At 32.9% G+C, this 22,927-nt stretch overlaps 1 protein-coding gene across 4 annotated transcripts; it reads left to right on the top strand.

The window, feature by feature from the left end:
* Positions 1 to 5,817: 5,817 nt before the first annotated feature.
* On the top strand, positions 5,818 to 22,636 carry LOC114283180 (eukaryotic translation initiation factor SUI1 family protein). 4 transcript variants are annotated; one of them, XR_014347550.1, is made up of 10 exons: positions 7,481 to 7,814; positions 8,752 to 8,863; positions 9,628 to 9,818; positions 9,926 to 10,020; positions 10,116 to 10,538; positions 15,143 to 15,251; positions 17,636 to 18,278; positions 19,490 to 19,619; positions 21,771 to 21,996; positions 22,076 to 22,636. XR_014347550.1 is itself a non-coding variant. In XM_082900198.1 (9 exons), the coding sequence occupies exons 1-8, from the start codon at positions 7,680 to 7,682 to the stop codon at positions 19,609 to 19,611; spliced, it is 1,830 nt and encodes a 609-aa protein (XP_082756324.1). In that variant the 5' UTR covers positions 5,818 to 7,679; the 3' UTR covers positions 19,612 to 19,619; positions 22,076 to 22,636. The 4 variants fall into 4 exon arrangements, 2 of the variants coding, with proteins under 2 accessions (XP_082756324.1, XP_082756323.1); XR_014347549.1 differs by having other exon boundaries at positions 7,512 to 7,814; positions 9,595 to 9,818; XM_082900198.1 differs by lacking the exon at positions 21,771 to 21,996 and having other exon boundaries at positions 5,818 to 7,814.
* The last annotated feature ends 291 nt before the right edge of the window (positions 22,637 to 22,927 follow it).

Raw genomic sequence — 22,927 nt, 5'->3', positions numbered from 1 at the left:
ATTTGATAATAAGTTAGAATTTTAATTTTAAGAATCATATTGATTAATCACACGAGGTTGTAAATCTCTTCCAATTAATGTTCATAAAAAGATTGATTCTAAAAATAAATAAATAAAAGAAGAAGACGGACATAGATAGATACCAAAGGTAACAAGTAATTAGATTTATTTTTTTATTTTTATACTAGTGTTATGCACCAGCAATAATAGCTAGAATTAGAATTAAAAAAAACATAACTATATATAATTTATCCAATTTTTGTTTATAATATGTGTTAGTGCTGTCAATTCTTCATATCAAATATACATGGGAATAATGATCAGCATGCCAAATATAATTATTACTAGTAATTACGAAATATTTGGAAGAAAAAAAAAATCTCCAAGTTAATGAAAGGAAATTCTATAAATTATGCTTAATTATATATAGAACACCATATGATGCAGCAAGTAACTAAATTCCTTTCTATTTGCTATAACAACTATTTGTTTTATTTTTTAAATTTTGCAATTACTGTATGTTGCTTTTTAGGGGTGGCCGCGGGTCGGTTGCGGTCATGAAACCTTCAATTTGCCATCCGTCCGCTAAATTGACGGATTAGAGAAAATCAATCCGCATCCATCCGCCAATCCGGCGAATGTGGATTGAGCGAATTGGCAGATAGATGCGGATCGGTTTTGCGGTTTAAAATTTTATAAATTTTCAATATAATTTAACTTGTACACTTCCTCAAAAAAAAAAAAAAAAGTATTACAGTTAATGATTTAAAAAGTATTACAATCATTGTATGTGTAACGTCCCAAATTTCTACCCCAAATGATAAGACAACAATCATGGCTCTTTCAAGGAAAACCGAATATAAATCTCCAAATTTACATTACATGATATAATAGTTCTTCATGCAACAATACATTAATATAACAACAAGTAAATATACAAATAAATACCCCCAAGGGTTTACAAGTTTCCAAGGCTTGAGCCTAGTTACACAAAACAGTTATTCAAACCCGCACAAACATAGCCCTTGGCTTATACACAGAGTCACAGTAAAATGAGAGCATTATACTCTCAACACACATACTTCCACGCCTCTAGTTGGGTGGAATCACCACATCTTTTCCTGCACAAAAATCCCGTAAGGTGAGCATAAAACCCAATAGAAAATTCTTAACAAAGTATATACATTTTATACAAGTCTTAATAAATGAAATGCACATGCCATGCTATGCCCTTTTTAAAGATAAATCACATTTTCATCTTTTGAAAACCGTCATGCTCAATGATATCATGCAATTTCAATTGTTCAAAACTTAACAATTTATTTCAAGGGCGGTAAATACGACTCTGGTAATCCCTAAGTCAGTGTCTGCAAGTAGACTATACAAGTACTATCAAATTGTCATTTTTACCGGTATTAACCGGAAGGCTAGACACCTATCTGCGCAGATTTTCGGGCTTTCACCCCGGACTCTCAGGCCAACTTATTCAATATCATCTACACCATCTATCAAGACTTACCAACATATTTACCTCAAAACCATTTCATGAAAACTTATTTCTCAACATTCTTTTCTCAATGCAAGTTTTCAAATCAATTTTCAAAATTTAATGTAAATCAAATGAATTGATATGCCAATTTCACAAGATGAATATAAAACTTTTATTCCAATTCATCATCCAAGGAATAACAGAATTCTCTCTTCTAAAGTATCCTTAACAATTAGTTATTTCAAGACTATTTCAACATTTTGAACAATAATTTCCAAAATGAGCAACAATTCTCATATTCCCTGAAATTCATCATTTATATAAATATAAATAAGAAAATTTTCAAACATCCATTTATTTTGACACACAAAATAAATATAACAATATCATTCATGGATTTTCAGTCTTCTTAAAAAAATCCCAAAATTTTAGGTTTTTTCACCAAAACTCTACAACACAAATTTTTTGAAAAAAAACTTTTCAAAATCATATTTTCTTCAATCAACGAAAATCAAAACCCATAAGATCATTTTAAAAGAATAAGAGACAAACCCACTTTCAAAATCGTTCAACTTCTCGAATCAACAATCAATTTTTAAACTTATCGAAAGATGATTTCAAAAATCATATAGATCTTGCAGAAATATATATATAACTCTAAGAAAATCCCTACTTCAAGTTTTGTAAAAAAAATGAGATGAAACCCCCAAAATCAACGGTGTCGAAGCTTGATCTTCACCGCACACAACGAAGCCCTCGAGAAGTTAACCAACTTTGATAAAGAACCTATGGCAGAACTCTAATGGATAGTGAGAAATCAATGTTTTAATCCAATTTGGCATAGGAAAATGTAGAGAGAATGGAGAGGAAAAGATTTTTAGAGAGACAGATATACAAAAGTGATCTGAAATATCAGATTCACAAACTGATATAACATGGTCCGCTCGAGCGTGGAAAGCCTCGCTCGAGCGTCAAATATACTTTTCCAGTACTTTTGCAAACAGGTCAAACTTCTGGAAATAAACATTTTTCCGCTCGAGTGCATAGACGGCCGCTTGAGCGGACAAGTAACTTCTAATGCATTTTGCATTTTTGCTTCGGGGACGCTGCCCCTCAACCCCACTAGGGCGCTGCCTCTCGACTCCTGCGAGCTGACCGGGTAGCTTGATCCCCGACATACTCAGCGAAGTGGCAAAACTAGGATCACTACAGTATGCCTCATCTAAAGAAAAAAAGTTTAAAATTTTAGAGTATTACAATCACTGCATACTTTATTCACATATTACAATCACAGCATACCTCATCCACATATAAAGTATTATAATCTATAGTTCTTAAAATATAAAAACAATTCAAACCACCAAAACCATGAACAGAGCAGTAGTAGAGATTATATGCCTCTGTATTGTTACATCCATATCTGTTTTTGAAAACAAAAACTAACTAGCATATATCTTCTTTTTTATTTATTATTTTTAGAGTTAGATTGAAAAATCAAAAAATATAGATAAATAATACATTTATTTTTTTCAATTCAAAAAATATATCTAAGTTGAAAACTTTTTTCAATAGAATATATTCAACAAAATATTTAAACTCATTTTCAATTGAAAACACAAATAAAATATCTAAACAAATTGAAAATATAAAGTTTTACAAATAACTAGGGGTGCTCGCGGTTTGGCGGTTCGGTTGCAGCCAAAAGAACTTCAAATCCACCATCTGTCTAAAACTAGGCGGATTGAAAAAAATCAATTCACAACCGTTCGCTCGTCATCACGCATCTGTCTAAAATACCCGCGGATCGGTTGGGTTCGATCGATTTGGACAGATTGGTATAGCTGCTACTCACCTCTATTGCTTTCCAACTTTCAAATTTTACATTTTCCATTACTTTTGTTTTTTTCATCATCTCATATTTCAAATTTGGTATTTTCTTAGGTGACAATAAAATTTAGTGTAAACCTCCAATGTTGTGCTAATTGCCCAAAAAAACTAGAAAAAACAATTACAAAATGTGAAGGTAAAATATATATGACTTTTAAATTCTTTGAATCCTTATTGCATCATGGAAACACCATCTAAAATAATATAAATAAATGGTTGAATATTTTTCTTTTTATTATTTATTTTTTGTACAATGTTTTTTATTTAATTAATTTTATTTGTACGTGTTAGGAGTCGATTCTGCAATTGTAGATAGCAATGGATTAATTCTAACAGGCACTAACTTCGACACAAAAGCAATTGAAAGGAAGACTTGGAAAAAGTTAAAAAAGAGATTGGAGATCAAGAAAGAGGATGAAAAAGATGATGGTGAAACTAAAAAAAAAAAAGATGATGGTGGAAAAGATGAAAAAGATTGTCTTTATTTCTTTTGAAACGAAAAAAAAAAGGAAAAAGAAAATAAAAAGATGATGGTGAAACTAAAGAAGAAAAGAGTAATGAAAAAGAAATGAAAGAGCAAGTATATTCATAGAAAAGCGACACTCCATCCTCTAGTAGTGAGGATAAAAATGAATATGAAATAAATAAATTTTGCAATATTTTTTAATAAACATGGGATAAGAAAATGCATGGTAACAATTGGAATTGCAATGGCAATGGCTATTAATATTAATAGTATCAATATTATTTTAACAATTGCAAGGGCTATTAATTTTACCATATCAACAACTGCACCTAAAAAGCTTTCAACCTTTATGTATAAATTTATTAGCAAATAAATTAATTGGAAAAAACAATTCATTAAAATATCAAACCACAATTAACAAAGAACCACTAACTCAAAATGTATTTGGTTTTCAAATTTCTTTCTTTAAAAAATTAACAAAAATATTAAGCATAGTAAAAGTGTTATTACATAAAACATTTTTGGATGAATGCTTAGTTGAATTTCAAAACGACAGATGATTTGAGTGCATATTAAAATTTTTCAATTTCAGACTACATAAACATTTTTGATAAATTAAGACCATGTAAATTTTTATATTCACCTTCATGAAAACTTCTCTACACTATACATATAAAAATATTAATTAAAGATATTAAACTAATGCACATGATGTGAAGACAAAGAATAATTGAATTTTTTAAAGAAATCTTGCATATTTATTATTATTATTATTTCAAATATTCAAAGAAAGTATAACAGGTTCTACCATTTTAACATGTGAAATTTATGTAATAAATTTAAAATCATAGTAATTTATTATTAAAGGGTAAATTATACTAATTTTGCTTAAGGTTTAAAAAATTTACAATGAGTTCTACAATTTTAACACAAGGGTTAAAAGGGTTTGGGGTAGTTACTTTCTACTATTCATAATAGTCATTGTTGTGCAACCTATTGGGCTTATTATTACATGGCCTATTTATATAATCCGGACCATTTAATTTTTAGGAAAATGGTTTGTAGCTTGAAATATATTCCTCCGAATGGCCCGATTTTTGAAAACGACATCGTTTTCAAATTTTTTTTTTTTTCCTCCCTTCTTATTTCCCTTCCACTTCTCGTTTCTCTCTTGAATCAAACCCAGAGAGAAAGAGAGAAATAGAGAAGGAAGAAAAGAGGAGGAGGAGGGTGATGGCGGTGATGGAGATGAAGATGTGTTGTTGATGGCGATGATGATGTGTTGATGGTGATGATGTTGCTGTTGATGAAGATGTTCGCCGATGAAGATGTTCGCCACCTCCGATCTTCGATTCTGCCTTCGATCTCTGATCTCCGCATTCGATTTGTGTATGAGGATGTTGTGTTGAAATTGTTTTTCAGATTTTTACATTTTTTTTGGGCCTTCTGTGCAGTGTACCTGTGCTGTGTTGATGATGATGTGTTAGGGTGGGTTTGATTTTTGGTTGATGATGAAGATGATTTCTCTCTCTTTCTCTGTTCTGCTCCTTTCCTTTTCTCTTCTTCCTTTCTTCTTCTTCTTCTTCTTCTTCTTCTTCTGCGTTATTGAAAAAAAAAAAATCAAAACGACGAAACGATGTCGTTTTGAATTTGGGGGATTCGGGGAAGGGAGGATTCGAGCTACGTAGCATAACTCTAATTTTTAAAGGATATAAAGTAGAACATAATATCAAATTGCATTTACCATCCATTTTTCTTAAGTAAAATGTGATTTATGAAAACGGTATTGATATTTGATTAATTTATTTTTACAGATATATTATACTCGATATATTTTAAAAAGTGAATTATTTTAATTATCAAAATGGACCTTAAAATAAGCTCAATAAGCCGCACACTAGTGGCTATTATGCACAGTGCACAATAATCATCTAAAATTTGAGTTGAAATGATTAGAATTAATGTAAATAATATCAAATATAAATATAATAAGGTAAAAAATATATATATCTTATCTTAACATAAAAAATATAAATATTATTTTTCATTTATATAATTAGTGAAAAATTAATAAAATTAATTTAAATAGTATGTGAATTAAAATTTTTTAAAAAATTAATGTAATTATTGTAGAGGTTAAGGTAGGTTGGTGCAATTTACCTAAAAAAAAATATGGGCAAATTACCTACACCTCCTTTGAGATTTAACGAAATTACAGATTTTTCTTTGAGGTTTCAAAAATTACATCTCACCCCATCGCAATTAATGCCGTTAACGGATACCATAAATTGACTAAAATGCACTTTTGACAAATAAGGGCAAATTACCTACTCTTTTGAGGTTTAGCAAAATTACAGATTCGTCTTGAGATTTACTTAAATTACAGATTCTCCCATGAGGTTTAGCTAAATTATCATTTTCAAATAAGTTATGAAATGCAAAATTAAAATGAAAAAACACTTATCACATTATAAAAAATTAAGGTTTTAGAGATCAAACTTTAGAGACAAAATTATTTTTAGGGGATCAAATATTTTTGTTACGAAAAATGTCGTTATTATATTTTTTGTAACAAAAATTGAATATTAGTGATTAATTATTATATTTTTGGTATCAAGTTTTTTGTCTCAAAAAATAAACCATTTGGAGACCAAATTATTTTGTATCTAAAAGTCTATTTATTATTGACATTTTCAAAATTTTACCACTAAAAGCCTTATTTTTGACTTTTTAACGATAAAAATTAGTCTCTAAATATCTTTTAAAAAAAAAATTCACTTTTAGAGATCAAAAAAATTAGCCTTTAAAACTCTTAGATGTTGTAGTGTCAGATGGTGCTAATATCATACGATTAATAAATAATTAAATAAGTTAAAAGTACAATAAATGATTTGTCAAAAAAATCTTAGAATATGTTTGGTTTAATTTTTAGAAATTTATTTTTAAAAAAATTAAAAATTAATTTGGTTAATAAATAAAAAATAAAAAATAATTATTTTTTTTATATAATTTTATTTTTGAGTGGTTAGAAATAATTTTTACAAATTAAATATATTTTTCATATATTTTTTTATTAAATTAGTTTTTAATTTTTTTTAAATTCTGATTTTTTTTCTTCTAAACAACAAATTAAACATGATTTAAAAAACTTCATTTTTTTTTCATCTAACATAATTCTTTTAGAAATTTTGTTAATTTATCAAAAGAATTTTAGCAGAGGTAATATCGTTAATCAATTCATATTTTAGTAATGTTAACCAATTATTCTTAACATTTAATTAACGGTATGAATTAAATTATTATATGAATATAAAGCCAAGTTTGGGAAGTTTGAGAAAAGCCAAAAAACTAAAAAATTACTCAAAAAGTTAAAAAGTTAATACTATTCACCAAAAGTCAACAATTACGACTGCACAACTCCCAATTCTAATTTTCCTCTACAAACCTATTTTTATAATTTTTTATTACACATTTTTTCATAAAAAGTGAAAAAATTAACCCAAACATTCATATTTTTTTCCTCAACTTTTTAGTCCAAAAATATAAAAAATGCTCTTATTTAGGACACTCCAAACAACTCCTAAATCTCGAGGGTGAAATAGTTTTAAAACCTTAGGAGAATGTGTAATTTAAGCTAAATATTAGGTGTAGGTAATTTGCTCAAAAAATATTGAGCAAAATTCCCAAAATCACCCATCCACCGCCTCAATGGATTCGAGAACCTTCCCTTCCTTTACCACCCGAGCATCACAGTGAGCCAACGCACAGAGCTTCACAAGTGTGATATTCATCATACACACATAGAGATACGGAAGAGAAGACTCCAATTAAGCAAGCATGTTCAAGAAGCCTGTGGAGTCAAGAACACAGCAACGTTTGTCTGGTGCTGACCGTAAGAAGTTGAAGAGAACCGTCAAAGAACGATTCCCCTATGCCTCCGATGCTGATATCGACGTCTTAATCCCCCCTAAGGTAATCAATCTCTCTCTACACTCTCTGCTCTTTTCAATTTCGATTTGAATTTGGTTTTTTTAATTAACCCATTTCAATTTTCTGGCTAATTAATTGAACCCATTTCGATATTCTTGGTATTTCATGTGCTGCTTTGTTATTGGGGTTTGAAAGTGTTATAAATTGTCACATTCATTGTGTAACGTTGATGACTCTATGAAGTGAATTGTGGGGAAAATAAGGAAAGAAAAGAAGGGGAATATGGGTCTTTGTTGGCGGTGAATATATTATACAATATTGTACGTATGTAACACTTTTGCTTGTGTATGTATGTTTTGTTTGGGTATGTTTGCTCAAATGCATATGCATATGTTGAAAGAAGAAAATAAATAAAGGCATACAGTCTACTTTCAATTTTTGGTTAAAAACACTAGTTCTTATGATTGGCTTGTCAATTTGAGCAATTGAGTTATTTTGGTATTTGATGCATAATTGGGTTTGAACCCTACACCCACCTCACTGTAGCCCTCAAATTGCAATTTGAGCTTTTAGTATTAGTTGTCCTTTTATATACTAAAGGAAGCAATTTCTTGAGATTCTTTTTGGCATGATTTGAAAATTTTATATGGAAGAATTTGTGTTGTCCATCATACATATGCTTATGTTTGTAATATAAATAATATCTATGTGCCTTAAATGAATATGCTTATGTATCTCCGTACATCGTTTATCTTTGTTATACTTGTGATATTTTAGGTAGAGTTAACACTCTCAAAATTACATTGACAAAGATTCATGGTGGTCAGGCTTTGTAAATTGTAAAGGAAGATTGATTGTTTGATTTAACGTTCATGTTTGTAGGTTTGGCTTTAGTATCTAGATGATATTCAGATGCCTTAAATAAAAGTTTGTTATGTTCTGATACATATTATCGTTTCTATGACCAATGGTATTTTAGGCAGAAATAACGGTTTCGAAGTTCCCAAACCGAATTCATGTGTATGGTCTTGAAGGTAGCTTTCCAATGTTTTTTGATGTTGATGGTCGAGGCACTGAAATATTCCCTACAGGTATTTGACAATTTATTGCATCGTTGTTTTGGTTGCCTTTGTGATCTTTTATGTTGGTAGATAGCAATGGGGCATTTCACGTATGCCAACTTCACTTTTTTACATGAGAAAGAATATTTAAGGCACATAATTTTGTGTGTATGGGTGAGAATCCTCTGTGGTTGGAGGAGCAAGTTAGTTAAGGGTTTTAAAAGCATCACCTAAAAACATTTTGTTTTTCTTTTTACCTCCTTCCGCTCGCCCGCACTTACTCTCTTTATAATGGGTCTAGGTGCTAAACTAAATTTAGTGGACCAATTGGCTTTTTTTTTATTGTGAATAATGTTACACTATATAGTTGTTACTATCCTTGTCAAAAGTGCACATGGACTTCGTTGGACCATTTATGCGTCATGGTGTTGTCAATTTTAATGTTGACAATTAAGCTTAATCTAACATATTTCATGCTAACATTGCTGAGTACAATCTAGTCGTTTTCATGGATCACTTAAACATCATCTTGATATTTTTACTTTTATATGTCCCACTCATTGTAAACGACCATTAAGGTTTCCCGTTCATACTTGAAAGCAACAAGGTAAAATGGGATTTCATATAACACCTGCTTAAAATATGGTGAGAAAGTGTTTGGTAATGTCTTATGTTTATTATTCTTCATATATGAAAGTTGTGTCTACTATGTGACGAACAAACTTGTACATGAGTAATATCCTGTGTGTATTTATTTTCAGTGTGCCAATCATTTACCTATTTCATGATGGCAGTTTTTGCTCTCTGGAAGGTCCCTGACCTCTTGCCTGCATTTATACTTAAAGGGGGTGAGGTTTCGCGTTTTATCATTGGAGGAGCAGATTTGATGTTCCCTGGCATTTATATACCCGCAGAGGGTCTACCATCATTTTTAGCTGGGAAGCCATGGGCGGTGAAAGTGCCTGGCAACCCAGCTCCAATTGCAGTGAGTTTTTTAACTGTTTTGCCTTAAGAACTGTTGCTACTGGCTGAATTGTTTAAGTCGTATATTAAGTTTTTTTTTTTGATTAATATTGAGTCATCTTTGTTTAGGTTGGGACTACAACCATGAGTAGTACTGAAGCTGTAAAAGCTGGTTTGCGTGGAAAGGCTCTGAGAATAACTCACTACTACAGGGACTCACTTTGGTAAATATAGGGTCATATTTGACACACATATTCAAATATCAATTTGAGTAGAAATATGACTGATTTGGCCTTTGTCTGGGAATTCCTTTTTCCAGGGGATCAGTAGAAGGCCATTATGTTCCGAATGCTGGTTTTCTAGAAGATGTTGTGTTTGAAGATCCTTCTTTATTTGCTTCCCAGACTTCTGATTCATGTGAAACTGATGATTCAATTGATCAACAGAATGGCATCAATAATGAAGAAGTAGGGGAGGCTAGTGATGTTGCAGATGCTCACTCTGACCTTGATCCAGCTTCCCAAACACATACCGATTTACAAAACGATATAGCTGAACAAGTAGCTGCAGATGTGGGTGATCTGAAAGTAACAGAAAATGCTTCAACTGATGAACTAAATGTTGAGGACCAGCATACTCTATCTAGTGAAGATCTAGATGCACTTTTGGACAAATGCCTTCTGCAAGCATTGCATACAACAGTTACAGATAAAGATCTTCCCATTCCTGGAAGTACATTATGGTAAGATGGATACTCTGGCTATCTTATGTTGTATACATAAATATCAAGTTGAATTGGGAACCTTATGTTTCTCTCACAAGCTTATGCTGTTACATGTCTTGTGTATGCATGTATGTAATATGTAAATGTATCTATATCTGTTTCTATATTTTTGTCTTTGTTTTGGTGAGACCTTTGCCATTGAATAGAATGATGTTGATGATATCAAAATTTGCTTATGCACACACTCTAAGCCAGTAACTAAACAACTGGAACTAAAACTTGGAATTGATTTATCCTTGAATTTTCTGAAGTACGAAAGTTGTATGCGTGCGTGCCAATAGGTTTTGGTTCTTTAGCTTTTTGATTGTTGGGATTATGGTTGCCGTATGAATAGGGTAAAGAGTAACTAAACAACTGAAACTAAAACTTGGAATTGATTTATTCTTGAATTTTCTGAAGTATAAAAGTTGTATGGGTGCCATAAGGTTTTGGTTTTTTAGCTTTTTGATTGTTGGGATTATGGTTTCCGTATGAATAGGGCAAAGAAGGTTTGGTGGGTGGAAACCTTGTGCTTATTGTGGGGCCTTTGGAGAAAGATGAATAGGCGAACTTTTGAAGATTTACATACGGTTGTTCATAGGCTTATCCTTATTTTGCTACAATCTATTTATTTTTGGTTGAAAGGGAATTTTTGTGATTTCTTACTGGTTTCTTTTATATACGTGTATATATTCTTCGATTTTTATTAATGGGGCCAAACTTGTCTCCAAAGTGGATTGGACGGTGCTATTGGGGCCGTGGAACCCACCATGGGTTCTGTTTCGATAATTTGAACTCTTCAATGTGTAGAACTCGTTGAGTACTTTATCCCTTTAAAAAATCACGTTGATCAGATATCGATAACTACTTGATCGGATCAGATTTTTGTTAACAATTTATTTTGAAAATTATATACTGTTGACAGAAATTTGATCCAATCAAATAACTATCGATACCCAATCAATGTGATTTTTTACAGAGACTCCGTTTGGTAGAGCTGTGAAAAAGTGATTATAGATTATAGCTTAACAAATTATGGCTTATAACTGTGAACATAAAGTGTTAACTAGTTTGGTGCAGTTGTGAGATTATGGATTTAAGCAGCTCTGTAAAATAACTTTTTATGTGTAATTGTCTTTTTTGCTCTTATATGATATAAAAATGATTATTTTGTTATTTTTTTCAATTTTAATTTAAAAAAATTATTTCATTAATGAAAGTTAATATAATTAGCATTACAAAAATTATCATTTCATTAATAGTATCAATTAGTATTTTTTTTTATTATAAATTAATTAGTGTCAATTAATGGCTTAATTAGCATCAATTAGCAAGATTGTTAAAATCGGAATCCTACGTTAGATCGTTGGAGGTCTTTATAGGATCGGATCGTAGGATCGGATCGAGGATCGTAAGATCCTACCGAAAAAGACAAATTATATAATAATTTAATTTAAATAAATATTTCTTATAAAGTACACACAAAATGAACCTATATTTTATTAAAAAGAAGTGAAGATATTGTGAAAAATATAATACTCCATGTAAAATGTACATATAATATTATGCAATAGAAAACTCGATGGTAAAAGTTCTGTATTTTATCAAAAAAGAAGGTGAAGAAGAAGAAGAATTCTATAACAAAATACTTTACAATGTACAATAATGCATAAAAAGTGAAGAAAAAATATTTAGTAAAATTGGATATGAAAATAGATTCAGAACTTAAAAGAGTAGCTTAGTCGAATGATAAGGTTTGTCGTTAGCATTCCTAGTGGAGCGGATTCGAGTCACAAAAATAATTTCTCTAGAAATTGGGATAAAGTTACAATCATCTTACCCTTCTTAGACTCCGCTAAAGCTAAGTTTGTTTTTCCGACTATTTAATTTTCTTAAATTATCGCAATATTTGAATGTTTGTTTCCTAGTTTGTTTTTCTTAATCTATTTGATTCAATACTACTTAATTTTTATTATTTATTTTGACAACATAAATTGATATTTAGACAACAAATATAAAATTTACAACAAAATATGTCATACAATACAAAACAAGGCTTGTAAATTGAATCGGATAGGATCGGATTCGGATCGGGATTCCACGATCCTATAAGATCCCACTACCAGGATCGAAAGATCCTACCTATAAGGAGTTTTTTACACGATCCGGATCGATTGCACTCAAATGGGTCGTAAGATTGTAAGATCCGGATCGAGATTCTGATAACCATGTCAATTAGGCCTCGTTTGACAATTGTCTTTTTTAGCCAAAAAGTCAAAAAGTTACTAAAAAAGCCACAAAGCCAACAACTTATACAAAAAAGTCAAAGATTCTCTTTTCTCTCTACTTTTTGCACATCTTTTCGTAAAAAATTAAAAAGTCATTCCAAACATATTATTTTTGTTTACATCATATTTTAGCCAAAAAGCTAAAAAGTTACTAAAAAAGTCTGTTCCCAAACGAGGCCTTAATACTAAAATTATTAAATAGTATCAATTAGTATAAATTTTTTTTTTCATTATAAATTAATTAGTCTTAATTAATGGCTTAATTAGCATCAACTAATACTAAAATTATTAATAGTACCAATTAGTATAATTTTTATTTAGTTTTTCATTATAAATTAATTAATCTGAATTAATGGCTTAATTATCATCAATTATTATTTTTTATTCATTAACTATTATTTTTTTTATTAAAAAAACACTGAAAAAATCCACAAAAAAAAAAAAAAAAAAGCTGAAAACCCTAGCTCCAGCTGGACAGCGGCGATGAACCGGAGCTAGGGTTTCAGATTGATCCACAGAGAGAGAGGGAGAGAGCCGTTACGTCAGCAACCCCTTGTTCTCCTCCTCCTCCTTTTTCTCATCTCACAGTCGGCGTCAATCGCGAAGAGGGAGAGAGCACTAGGGTTCACGCCTATAAAGCATGGGTATTTCGAAAAACATGCCGTACCCGTACCGGGTACTTACCGACGTACCGTACCTCGTATGTTACTTTGCATACGTACCGGGTACACGAAATACGTACCCAATTTTTTTCTTCTTAATTTTTGACGTACCCAAACGTACCTAGTATATATCCAAGCTGTACCGTATCTCAGTTGAAACAATATTTTCCTTCTACTACAGAGATAAAACTTATTTCACTAGATTTTTTTTTTAGTTTTTGTTTTATGCTTAGCATGATTTAAAATTAAACTATGGTTTGTAAGTTGTTTAATATATTGACATTTAATTTTGATTTATACTTTTCCTTTTCGCATTAAATGTTAATTATAGGTTGGACCTTAACAAATTAAACCATTTAATTAATTTTTGCATTATTCTAAATTAAAAATGAATATTTTTTTACAAACGTACCAAGCCGTACCCGTGCCCGTATCCTATTTTTTTTTGAATTTTACCGTATCGACGTACCCGTATCGTACCAGTACTCGTACCCGTACCTGTGCTTCATAAGTTCACGCTGTCGATCGCGATGGTTCAGATCACGATGGTTCAGATCGTGATGGTTTACATCGCAATGGAGAGCGATCGAAGAACACCGTAGAGAGAGATAGAGCTTTGGTCGCCTGAAATCGACTTGTTCGTCAGAAGTCGCCTTGGTTCGCCGGAAATCGCCTCTCCCGTTTGTGTGAAAGAGAAAAAATGAGTGTTCTTGGTTTATATATATGGCACACTTGTAATTAGCATCAATTGCAAAGGGCATTTAAGTCATTTTATGCCCCTCATTTGAGCTTCCAGCATAAGCTCAAATCAGAAGCACCCCTGGGGCTGCTTATAAATTTAAGCTCAAAATAGCTTAATCAAATCTATAATCTATCCCTTTAAGTTTTACCAAACACACCAAAATAACTTAATTTAAGCTAAAAGTTGATTTAGGGATTGTTTGGGATGATCTAAATAAGTGCACTTTTTGATTTTTTACGAAATATGGATTGGGTTTGAAGTGATGTGTTAGAGAGGTGATGTGACTTAAATAGGATAGTGACTTTTTGGCTTTTTTCAAACATGCCTAACCAACCCTTAAGCTGCCTTTAAGTGCTAGCAAACAGGCCCAGGGATAAAGTACTCGATGAGTTGTACACATTGAACGGTTTGGATCATTAAAACAGGACCTGTAGTAGGCTCCCACGGCCCCAACAACACGCTCCAGTCCGATCTGAGACTGGAGAGAAGTCTGTCGCTTATTAATGTAGCTATATTTTATTAAGAAAGAAGCAAAACACAGACGCATGGTACTGGTTATCATTAGTTCTATAGATAATTGTGTTGATATTAGTATAACATCAAGAAAAATCACCTACTGCAATTCGATCAAAGTAACATTTATTTGTCATGCAAATGTAAGTATATTTATGTTACTACTGAAGTGTATAGTTTTAATGTTGCAGTTTTCATGCCGTGCATGGATATTTCAGGTTAAAGCTAGGAATGATGGCAACATTTTTTTATTTTATTTGTTTGCGTCCTTGGTTATTTTATCTTGAAAAGAAGCATGTTTCATTAAAATTGTCGTTTAATTTTCTTTATAGTCACTTTTCTGATAAATGTGTGTGGCTATTTGTTGTGATGGTGTAGGTCAAGTCACGTCCTACCTTGTAGACCTTCAGGCATCACCCTGGATATCAAGAAGTCATCACACAAGAAATTGTCCAAGTGGTTACAGTCTAAATCATCTGCAGGATTGGTCTGTTTCTTGGTTCTTCAAAATTTTTCTTCTTGATTTAAAATATATTAGACCTAGATACATTAGTCAAAATTTGTTATTGTGTATGTGGTGTTCCAACTTAAATCATGCCATATTCTTTATAAGCCGTAAATGAATTGAGTAATTTTTGGGGGCAGACTTCTCAGTTGTTTTATCCTTTTGTTTCTATATTTGTGTGATTGATACATGCCTCTACATATATGTATATATGGATATATAGACACCCATAAACAGTATTTTTTGCTTATCTTGAAATTTTTTATGATGCTTCTTAATGATGTAGCAATTTGTTTAAACAAGTTGTGCAATTGATGTAGTCTCTTGCGATGAGGGGTTTCATGTGGGTCACCAGATTAGGCTTGTATTGATCTAGAAACGTACTGAAGGTGTGAGGAGCTGGTTAGAGGAAGTAATGTAAACCTAGGATGGCACAGGAGATGATCCAGTGAGAGCTGTGGCGAATCAAGTGGCCCTGGGAAAGAGGGGGGGGGGGGGGGGAAAGCAATAGTAATGGAGAGCAAATGGAGGTTCTGGAGGTGAAGAACTAGAGCCTCTAGCCTAGGGAAAGTAGGAGATGACTACCTTAGAGAAGGAGACAAGGTCCTATATATATATAGCGGGGCCAGCTAACGGGTAAATTACACCAAGACCCCCTTAACTAATAGCCAATATCACCTTACCCCCATCATCCATACATATTGATCTCCTCAACTATTGAAAACCGTACAAATGCCCCCATTCTAATGGTGGTTTCGAGGGGTGAAAGTGATACATTTTTATAGTTGAAGGGGTCAAAATGTACAGGTTCGTAGATGAGGAAGGTAAGTTGATATTCACTAATAATTGAGGTGGTTTCGGTGTAATTAACTCCCAACCAATAGAGGCTAGTTGGTGGCATGTGCTTAGAGGACAACAGGCAGCTTCTGCCAGGCCTGGCACAGTGTTAGTGGAGTGACCTCAATTGTAGTGGAAACAGACACTAGGGAGGTTTTGTGGCATGCTCCTCAGGTATGGACGCATATGGATCGTGTTGCCTGGTCCTTGGAGGATAATGACATCTCGAAATTTCTTTTATTCTCTAAGATATCAGATTTTGCTGTTTAATGTTTTTGGATATGGCTAGTGGCTATATTACAAGTATGATACTGGAACTCTTTCATGTTTATTGGGAAATGTTGTTTCTAGAATTTACATTGAAAGTTGGATTTTGGATGCTTTGTTATGCTGTCTGACCTGTGGGCTTACCTTTATGGTCACGAAAAGGGTTAATTATACTTTTTTCTCCTCAACTATTATTGAATATCAGCTTACCCTGTCAACTTTAAAACCATACATTTGGGTCTTTCAACTTTCAAAAATTGCTTCAATTTCACCACCTCCAAAAGGGGGCCCTTTGTACAGTTTTTAATAGTTGAGGGATCTAAATGGAAGATTTCAAAGTTGAGGGGGGTAAGATGATATTTAGTGATAGACGAGGGCGGTAAAGTGTAAATAATCCTCAAAAAAATTGGGATGTGGGAAGTAGAAAAAAAAAAAAAAAAAACGAAGTTGGATATTTTGTAAGATGTCTATCATTGTAAATATATGGAAGAATAAAGAAGCATTATTGTTCTGGGCAAAATTTCTGCTCAAATTAAGGCCAAGTTTGGCATGTCTTGAAAAAGTCAAAAAGTCACTATCCTATTTAAATCACATCATCTTATTTAAGTCACATCACCTCTCTAACACATCACTTCAAACCCAACCCAAATCCAACCCATATTTCATAAAAAGTCAAAAAGTACACTTATTTAGATCATCCCAAACAACCCCTAACTTTCTCTACTGATTTTTAGCTCTGGTTATGTGTGAATCAGTGGCACGGAGGATGATTTTAAAGATCTCTCTTTCATTATTCTCATGAGACAAGAGCTCCATCCCTATTATCTTATGTTCTCTCTCTCTCTCTCTCTCTGGTTTCTTTCCGTATTTTTTCAGCTGAAGTTGTTTGTAGGAGACTGTTGTCTACCCTATTTTAACCATTGAAATTGTTACAAATAATGTAGGTTCATACTAAATTGGTACAACCATAAGCTAATAAATAATTTTGGCTTCTCAGTTGTGATTACTGCTGTGAGATAGATAATTTGTTTTATCTTTTCATGGTATGCTATGATATGAAATGCTCTTTTAAGTGAGAAGAGAAGTTATCTGTCAGAAAAAGGAAAAATATACAGAAGAACCAGAATCTCTATGCCAATAATTCAATTTTTTCTTGCATGATGCTGCAAAATTTTATAGATAATACCATTTGACTTTCTTGCAATATATAAATGTATGTGTTTGCTTACTTATTTTTCCTGTTAATTGAATGATGTATACAGATATCTGTTAAAGAAGATAAGCATAAGAAAGAGGTTATACTTATTTCCATTAACCGTAGTCATCCGGACTACACATCATTCAAGCCAGAGAAACAGAAAGTGGAGAAAAATGAGCAAACTGTTCACAGTACCAGTGAAGGAAGTTTGCATAAAGTATTGGAAGTGACGGAGATCTATAAACCAAGTGTGCATGTTAATCCAATTTTTGCTTCTGTGGGAACTGATACTTCGAAACTTTACAGTGCATCAGAAGCCACTGATGTTGTCTTTAAGTACATCGAACAAGAAAATCTAATCAAACCAACAAATAAGTCAATTGTGATTTTGGATGCAACACTATGTGATGCTTTGTACAAAGGAACCATCAAGAAAGGCTCAACTTACCCAACTGAAATTCATAAGAAGGATTTAGGGCATACATTTATAAATCGAATGCAACCTCATCACAGAGTTACTAGGGGAAGTGAGTCAGTTGTCCGCAAAGGTGCTTTGAAAACAATTCAAATAATGACAGAGCGGAGACAAGGTAACAAGAAAGTAACAAAACTCTCGGGGATGGAGTCATTTTTGATGGATGCTGAAGCATTGGCGTCAGAGCTGCAGAAGAAATTCGCATGTAGTACATCCGTGGCAGAACTACCTGGTATGCCATCTTATCAACCCTTTCTTTTGAAATGCCTAAATTTTGATGGATGTGTGTGTACACTGGTTTTAGTCTTCTTTGTTGCAGTTCATAATATAGCATTTACATTGTTTGGACATGCTAGAGGAAGTATCTCAGTCTTTTTTAGTTGGACAAGTTGGGGGACACACGGTGTCCCATTTTTTTTTTATTAAAAAAAAAAAAAAATTGCCACAAGCATTACCCAAAGTCGATGAATTTGATTAGAAAAAAATATTTGACGTAGAATCAATATATAAAATTATACGTTTTTCATGTGTAGCATGTCGTGTCCTGCATTTTTGGAAAACTTTCATGTTCACGTGTCCATGTCCGTGTCTTGTCACGTCTATGTCTGTGCTTCTTAGCATGAAACACATTTCAAGTTTACACAAAAATAACTTGGGTTAGGGTCTAGTGATAAAAGAAAAATGTAGATTTTTACCTATAAAAATTTGTATTATGTTGTATATTTTTATTAACTTTGAATGAAATATTCGTACATATATAAAATCATATGTTTTTTGCATGTCTCCCGCATGTCATGTTTTTTATTTTTTGAAAATTATCATGTCAGTGTGTTAGTGCGGTGCATGTGTTGTGTCATGTGTCTGTACTGTATATGGGATATATCTTTGTACCAACTTGAGAATGAGGGTTGTGATTTATGCTTTATTTAGTTGTTTAGTAGCCTCAGGAGTATTTTTTAACTTAGAACCATATCAATATAAATTTATGGGTCTAAAGGAAATAAACCAAAATTTTGAGTTTCTCTCATCAGCCATTCATTTTGTCTCAATCTTCTCTCTGTCTTCCTTTTTGTTGTTTTCTCTTTGCTGTAAATTAACTATTTGGTAGCATGTTTTCTCTGCAGCCTACCACAAAATTTTTGTGGATTTCATTGACTATGTTGTGATGGTCACTAAATGTTTCTGATACATTTATAGTTGCATAGAAACATTAAATTCTTTTTTTTTTTTGATCGGCGAAACACTAAATTCTTTTTGTTGTATTCTTGGCGGGGTCCTTGCAAACTTCCTTTTTGGTTGGGTCCATGGCCATAATGAACTCAGTGGTTCTCATTTCATTTTTTCGTGGTTGTATTGGTATGTAGGCAGTATAATTTTTGTGTTACTTTTAAAGCTGTCTGTTGCATCTTTTCCTCTTTTTTTTTTTTTTTTTTTTTTGTTCAGGTAAGAAAGGACATGAAGTTCTGATTCAAGGGGGTGTGATTGATGATCTTGGAAGACATTTGGTTGAGCAGTATGGTGTCCCAAAGAGATACATTGAAGTTCTTGATAAAACAAGGAAATGATTCTTGAGGTCAGCTTTCTTCATTGATCCTTTTCTTTTCTCGTCAGTCTTGGGATTCAGTTGGGTTGGGACTATGCTTTGATTGAGTTGATAGTACAAATTGCTGTCTGTAGCAACCTACTTTTGCAATTGATCTTAACTACCAGCCTTCTTAAACTATATCTTGCACAAGGATGGATATTTATGGTGAAGTCACTAGATATTCCTTGTTACTCTATCAGATTGAGAAAATATTGTGTGTCTCTATCATTGATTCTCTTATTGGATTTGCTGAAAGACTATCAAATCTGGTTGTTTAAAACAATTGAACTAGTCCTGGTGAGTTTTGACTGTTTTATATATAGGGTATTTGGGAACTAAAAGACAAAATAGGTTAAAATAGCCACTAAGACAAAATGTCACATCTAACCCATAATTATTTCACTTTTTCTCTTGCAACTATCAAATCAACTACAAAGAAAAGCCAACGAACTTCCCAAACACAACTATTTTAGCTGGGCTAAAATAGTCAAAAAGCCAAATTGTCAACTAAAATAGCCAACTTCCCAAACAAGGCCATAGTGTTTTGGTCATCAAAATCGAAATAGCAAACAGGAAGTTTTGTAAATGTGTGATGCATGTAATGAAAATGTACAAAGGCACATTTCCATTAGCTTTGTTATTGCTATCTCATGATGTTTTATGATCTTAGGAAACTATTACTAAGAAACTCTCTTTTTGTATTATCTAGTTGATTCTGTTCTCAGTGGAAATATGATGTAGCCTGTAGGGCAGAGCCTCATGTGATGGATAAGCTGGCTAGGATTCAAGAATGGTTTGCTAGTTCTTAAATTTGTAGGGTTTATCATTGAGAATGTAAGTTTAGGTTTAAGGATATTTTTGGCTTTGAATTGGTTGAAGTCTAAACACCATTTTTGCCTGACAGTAAAGAGTATGACCTGTTAGAATTTTTTAACAGCAAGGGAAAAGTGAAGAGAGCAAGCAATCCTTAAAATCTCAGTGATGCTTTCAGAGAGTTTGACGTGGGGAAGTTTTAAGAGTTTAATCATTAAAAAGGGTAAAATCTGCAAGATTGATTATTCAACTTGTTTTAGTTGTCTCTGCAAAAGGATTGCTTACAAAGATGCTTAGTTAACCAAATAGACATTTTCAACTTCGGGAATTGGCATTCTACAAGGGATTTTTAAACTAATGAAGATTTAGACTAATTTAGAACAAGAAAACGACTTGACAAACCTTATGATCACATCTTGCTAATATAGAGACCAAAGATTTGCAAAATGACTTTCAACTGGTTCTGTGTTTGCAATTTTGCAAAGTTGGGTGGGGGGGAAGGTTGGAAGGTGGCGTTGAAAGGCTTGGATTCATGTTTCGCACTGTTTAATGAGGTTGATTTGGTTGGAGTGTAATAGGCGGGTGTTTCAAGGGGTGGCTCACTCCATCCCTTGGTTAGACAGGCGGCTTCTGATAGTATTGAATAGTTGGGTGACAGTTTTAGTAGATCCGGATGTGTTGGCTTTTGTAAATTTTGTGGAGGATTTGATTTGTTAGTTTGGTGGGGCTTTTGAGGCCGCTCTTGTATTCTTTGCATCATCTTAATGCTTTCTCAATAAAGTTTGGTTATTTATCACCCAAAAAAAAAAAAAAAAAAAGATTTGCAAAATGACTTGGAATAATCTGTCATGAAAAAAGCCCTGATCATGGAAATTTTGGTTTTTCCAAATCAAAGGTTTTACAGCCATGTCTGTATGGATTCATTCAAATTAGTTCCATTTTTCACTCCCCCTTGAGGCCACCCCTGGGGTTAGGCCCATTTATTACCTGGTATATGTGGGATGGGTGGACTACGTGTGCTCAAGGGATTGGTCGGGGCGAAGGCCTGGACATCCTCTTGAGCAAAATAATAAAAAATAAAAAATCAGTTCCTATCATGCCACACAAAAGAAGCAAACTGTCTTCACAATCACTACAACACAACCAAACTTGAACAAGGCACACAGAAGATGAAGATGAAAGAGAACAATAGATTGATTATGTTCCTTGGGCGTAAAACCCCTGAAGATGGAGATGGTGCCCATCGTATAGGAGACTGGATTGACGAAGGTTGGTTCTACTGGGGTCCAAAGTATTGGATCTCAGTCGGGCTTTCATCTTTTTCAGATTTCCTGGAGGGCAAAGGAGTTCTCTTCCAGGGAGGTTGAAGACAGAAAGTGAGAGTTGAGTAGAGAGAGAGATGGACTGGTTTTAGTCTTTCAGAGAGAGCCAGAGAAATGGGAATGGAGGTTGATGAAGGGGTGGCCTTAAGTGAGAGAAGAAACTTGTGATTGATCAAAGTTCATTTACGTCATTTTATGTAAAAATGCGTGGATCCAGCTTCTTGATTTTGGTATGTATGTAAATCTGTAGTGTATTTAAATTGAAATATATATAGTCTAAATCTGTAATTGTTAAACATTTCTTTTCAGGAAGGAACTGAATGAATTCTGTTTGGAGGAGGGTAGTATCATTGAAGCAGTGTCTGTCTGGGCTTTCACCGCCCCTCTTTCACAGTCAAGAAAGAAAGTGACGGCCGGAAATGAATCCTGTTCTTGGCCTCTTGGTCAAGATGAAGAGACCTTAGAAGCATAGTTTTGCATTTTTATTTTCATTACCCTTATTTCTCTTCTTTAAGTAGAGTTTCAGAACTTGCTGCAACACACTAAAAAGAATAAATGTTGTGAAAACCTTTAAACATTTTATTTTGTTTTATTTTTTATACATTGGAGGGGGGAAGGGAGTTGAACCCATGACTACCTAGTGAGGTACACTGGGCTAACCCCGTTGTTCTCTACTATAAACTCTCTAGAATACGCCAAAATTGATATTTATTTTTTATTTTTTTTTTCTGCTGCTAGGTAACTTGTATAGCTTGATATATATGTTTCTAGAGCTCATTGATTTTTGATATATATGTGTGGCATTGACATTGAGGATCTATCAACGAATTTCCCTTCTATATGGAATTGCCGTTCTTTGTTTTTGTTGAACTTGGTTTATGAGCTTCCTATTATGAGAATTAGTATGTTGTGATTTTTGGGTAGACCTATCTTCTTTGGACCCAATACCATGGTATTGAACAGAAGTGTTCAATTTTTGAAAACCGCTCTCATGACAACTTGGTTAAATGAGTTTGTCTGCTCTATGGAACAACCCACTCGGTTTATTTTGAATCCTCTCTCTCTCTCTCTCCCCCTTGTTACATACCCAATATTTGTGCCTATAAATTTATCCTAGAAAAAGCACTGTGTGGTCCTGATTCATTTTAGGTGTATGGTTCA

Source organism: Camellia sinensis, chromosome 12 (genome assembly GCF_055761805.1).
Source record: "Camellia sinensis isolate YWXY chromosome 12, ASM5576180v1, whole genome shotgun sequence".
In the NCBI taxonomy this organism is placed as follows: Eukaryota; Viridiplantae; Streptophyta; class Magnoliopsida; order Ericales; family Theaceae; genus Camellia; species Camellia sinensis.
Note: the sequence above shows the minus strand (reverse complement) of the source record. Positions and strands in the feature narration are given on the sequence as shown.

Excerpts from the sequence above, each read along its gene's own strand:
- LOC114283180 (XM_082900197.1), top strand. The coding sequence starts at position 7,680 with ATGTTCAAGAAGCCTGTGGAGTCAAGAACACAGCAACGTTTGTCTGGT. Across the intron at positions 10,539-15,142 it reads ATTCCTGGAAGTACATTATG|GTCAAGTCACGTCCTACCTT; the intron begins GTAAGATGGATA and ends GTGATGGTGTAG. Across the intron at positions 15,252-17,635 it reads CTAAATCATCTGCAGGATTG|ATATCTGTTAAAGAAGATAA; the intron begins GTCTGTTTCTTG and ends TGATGTATACAG.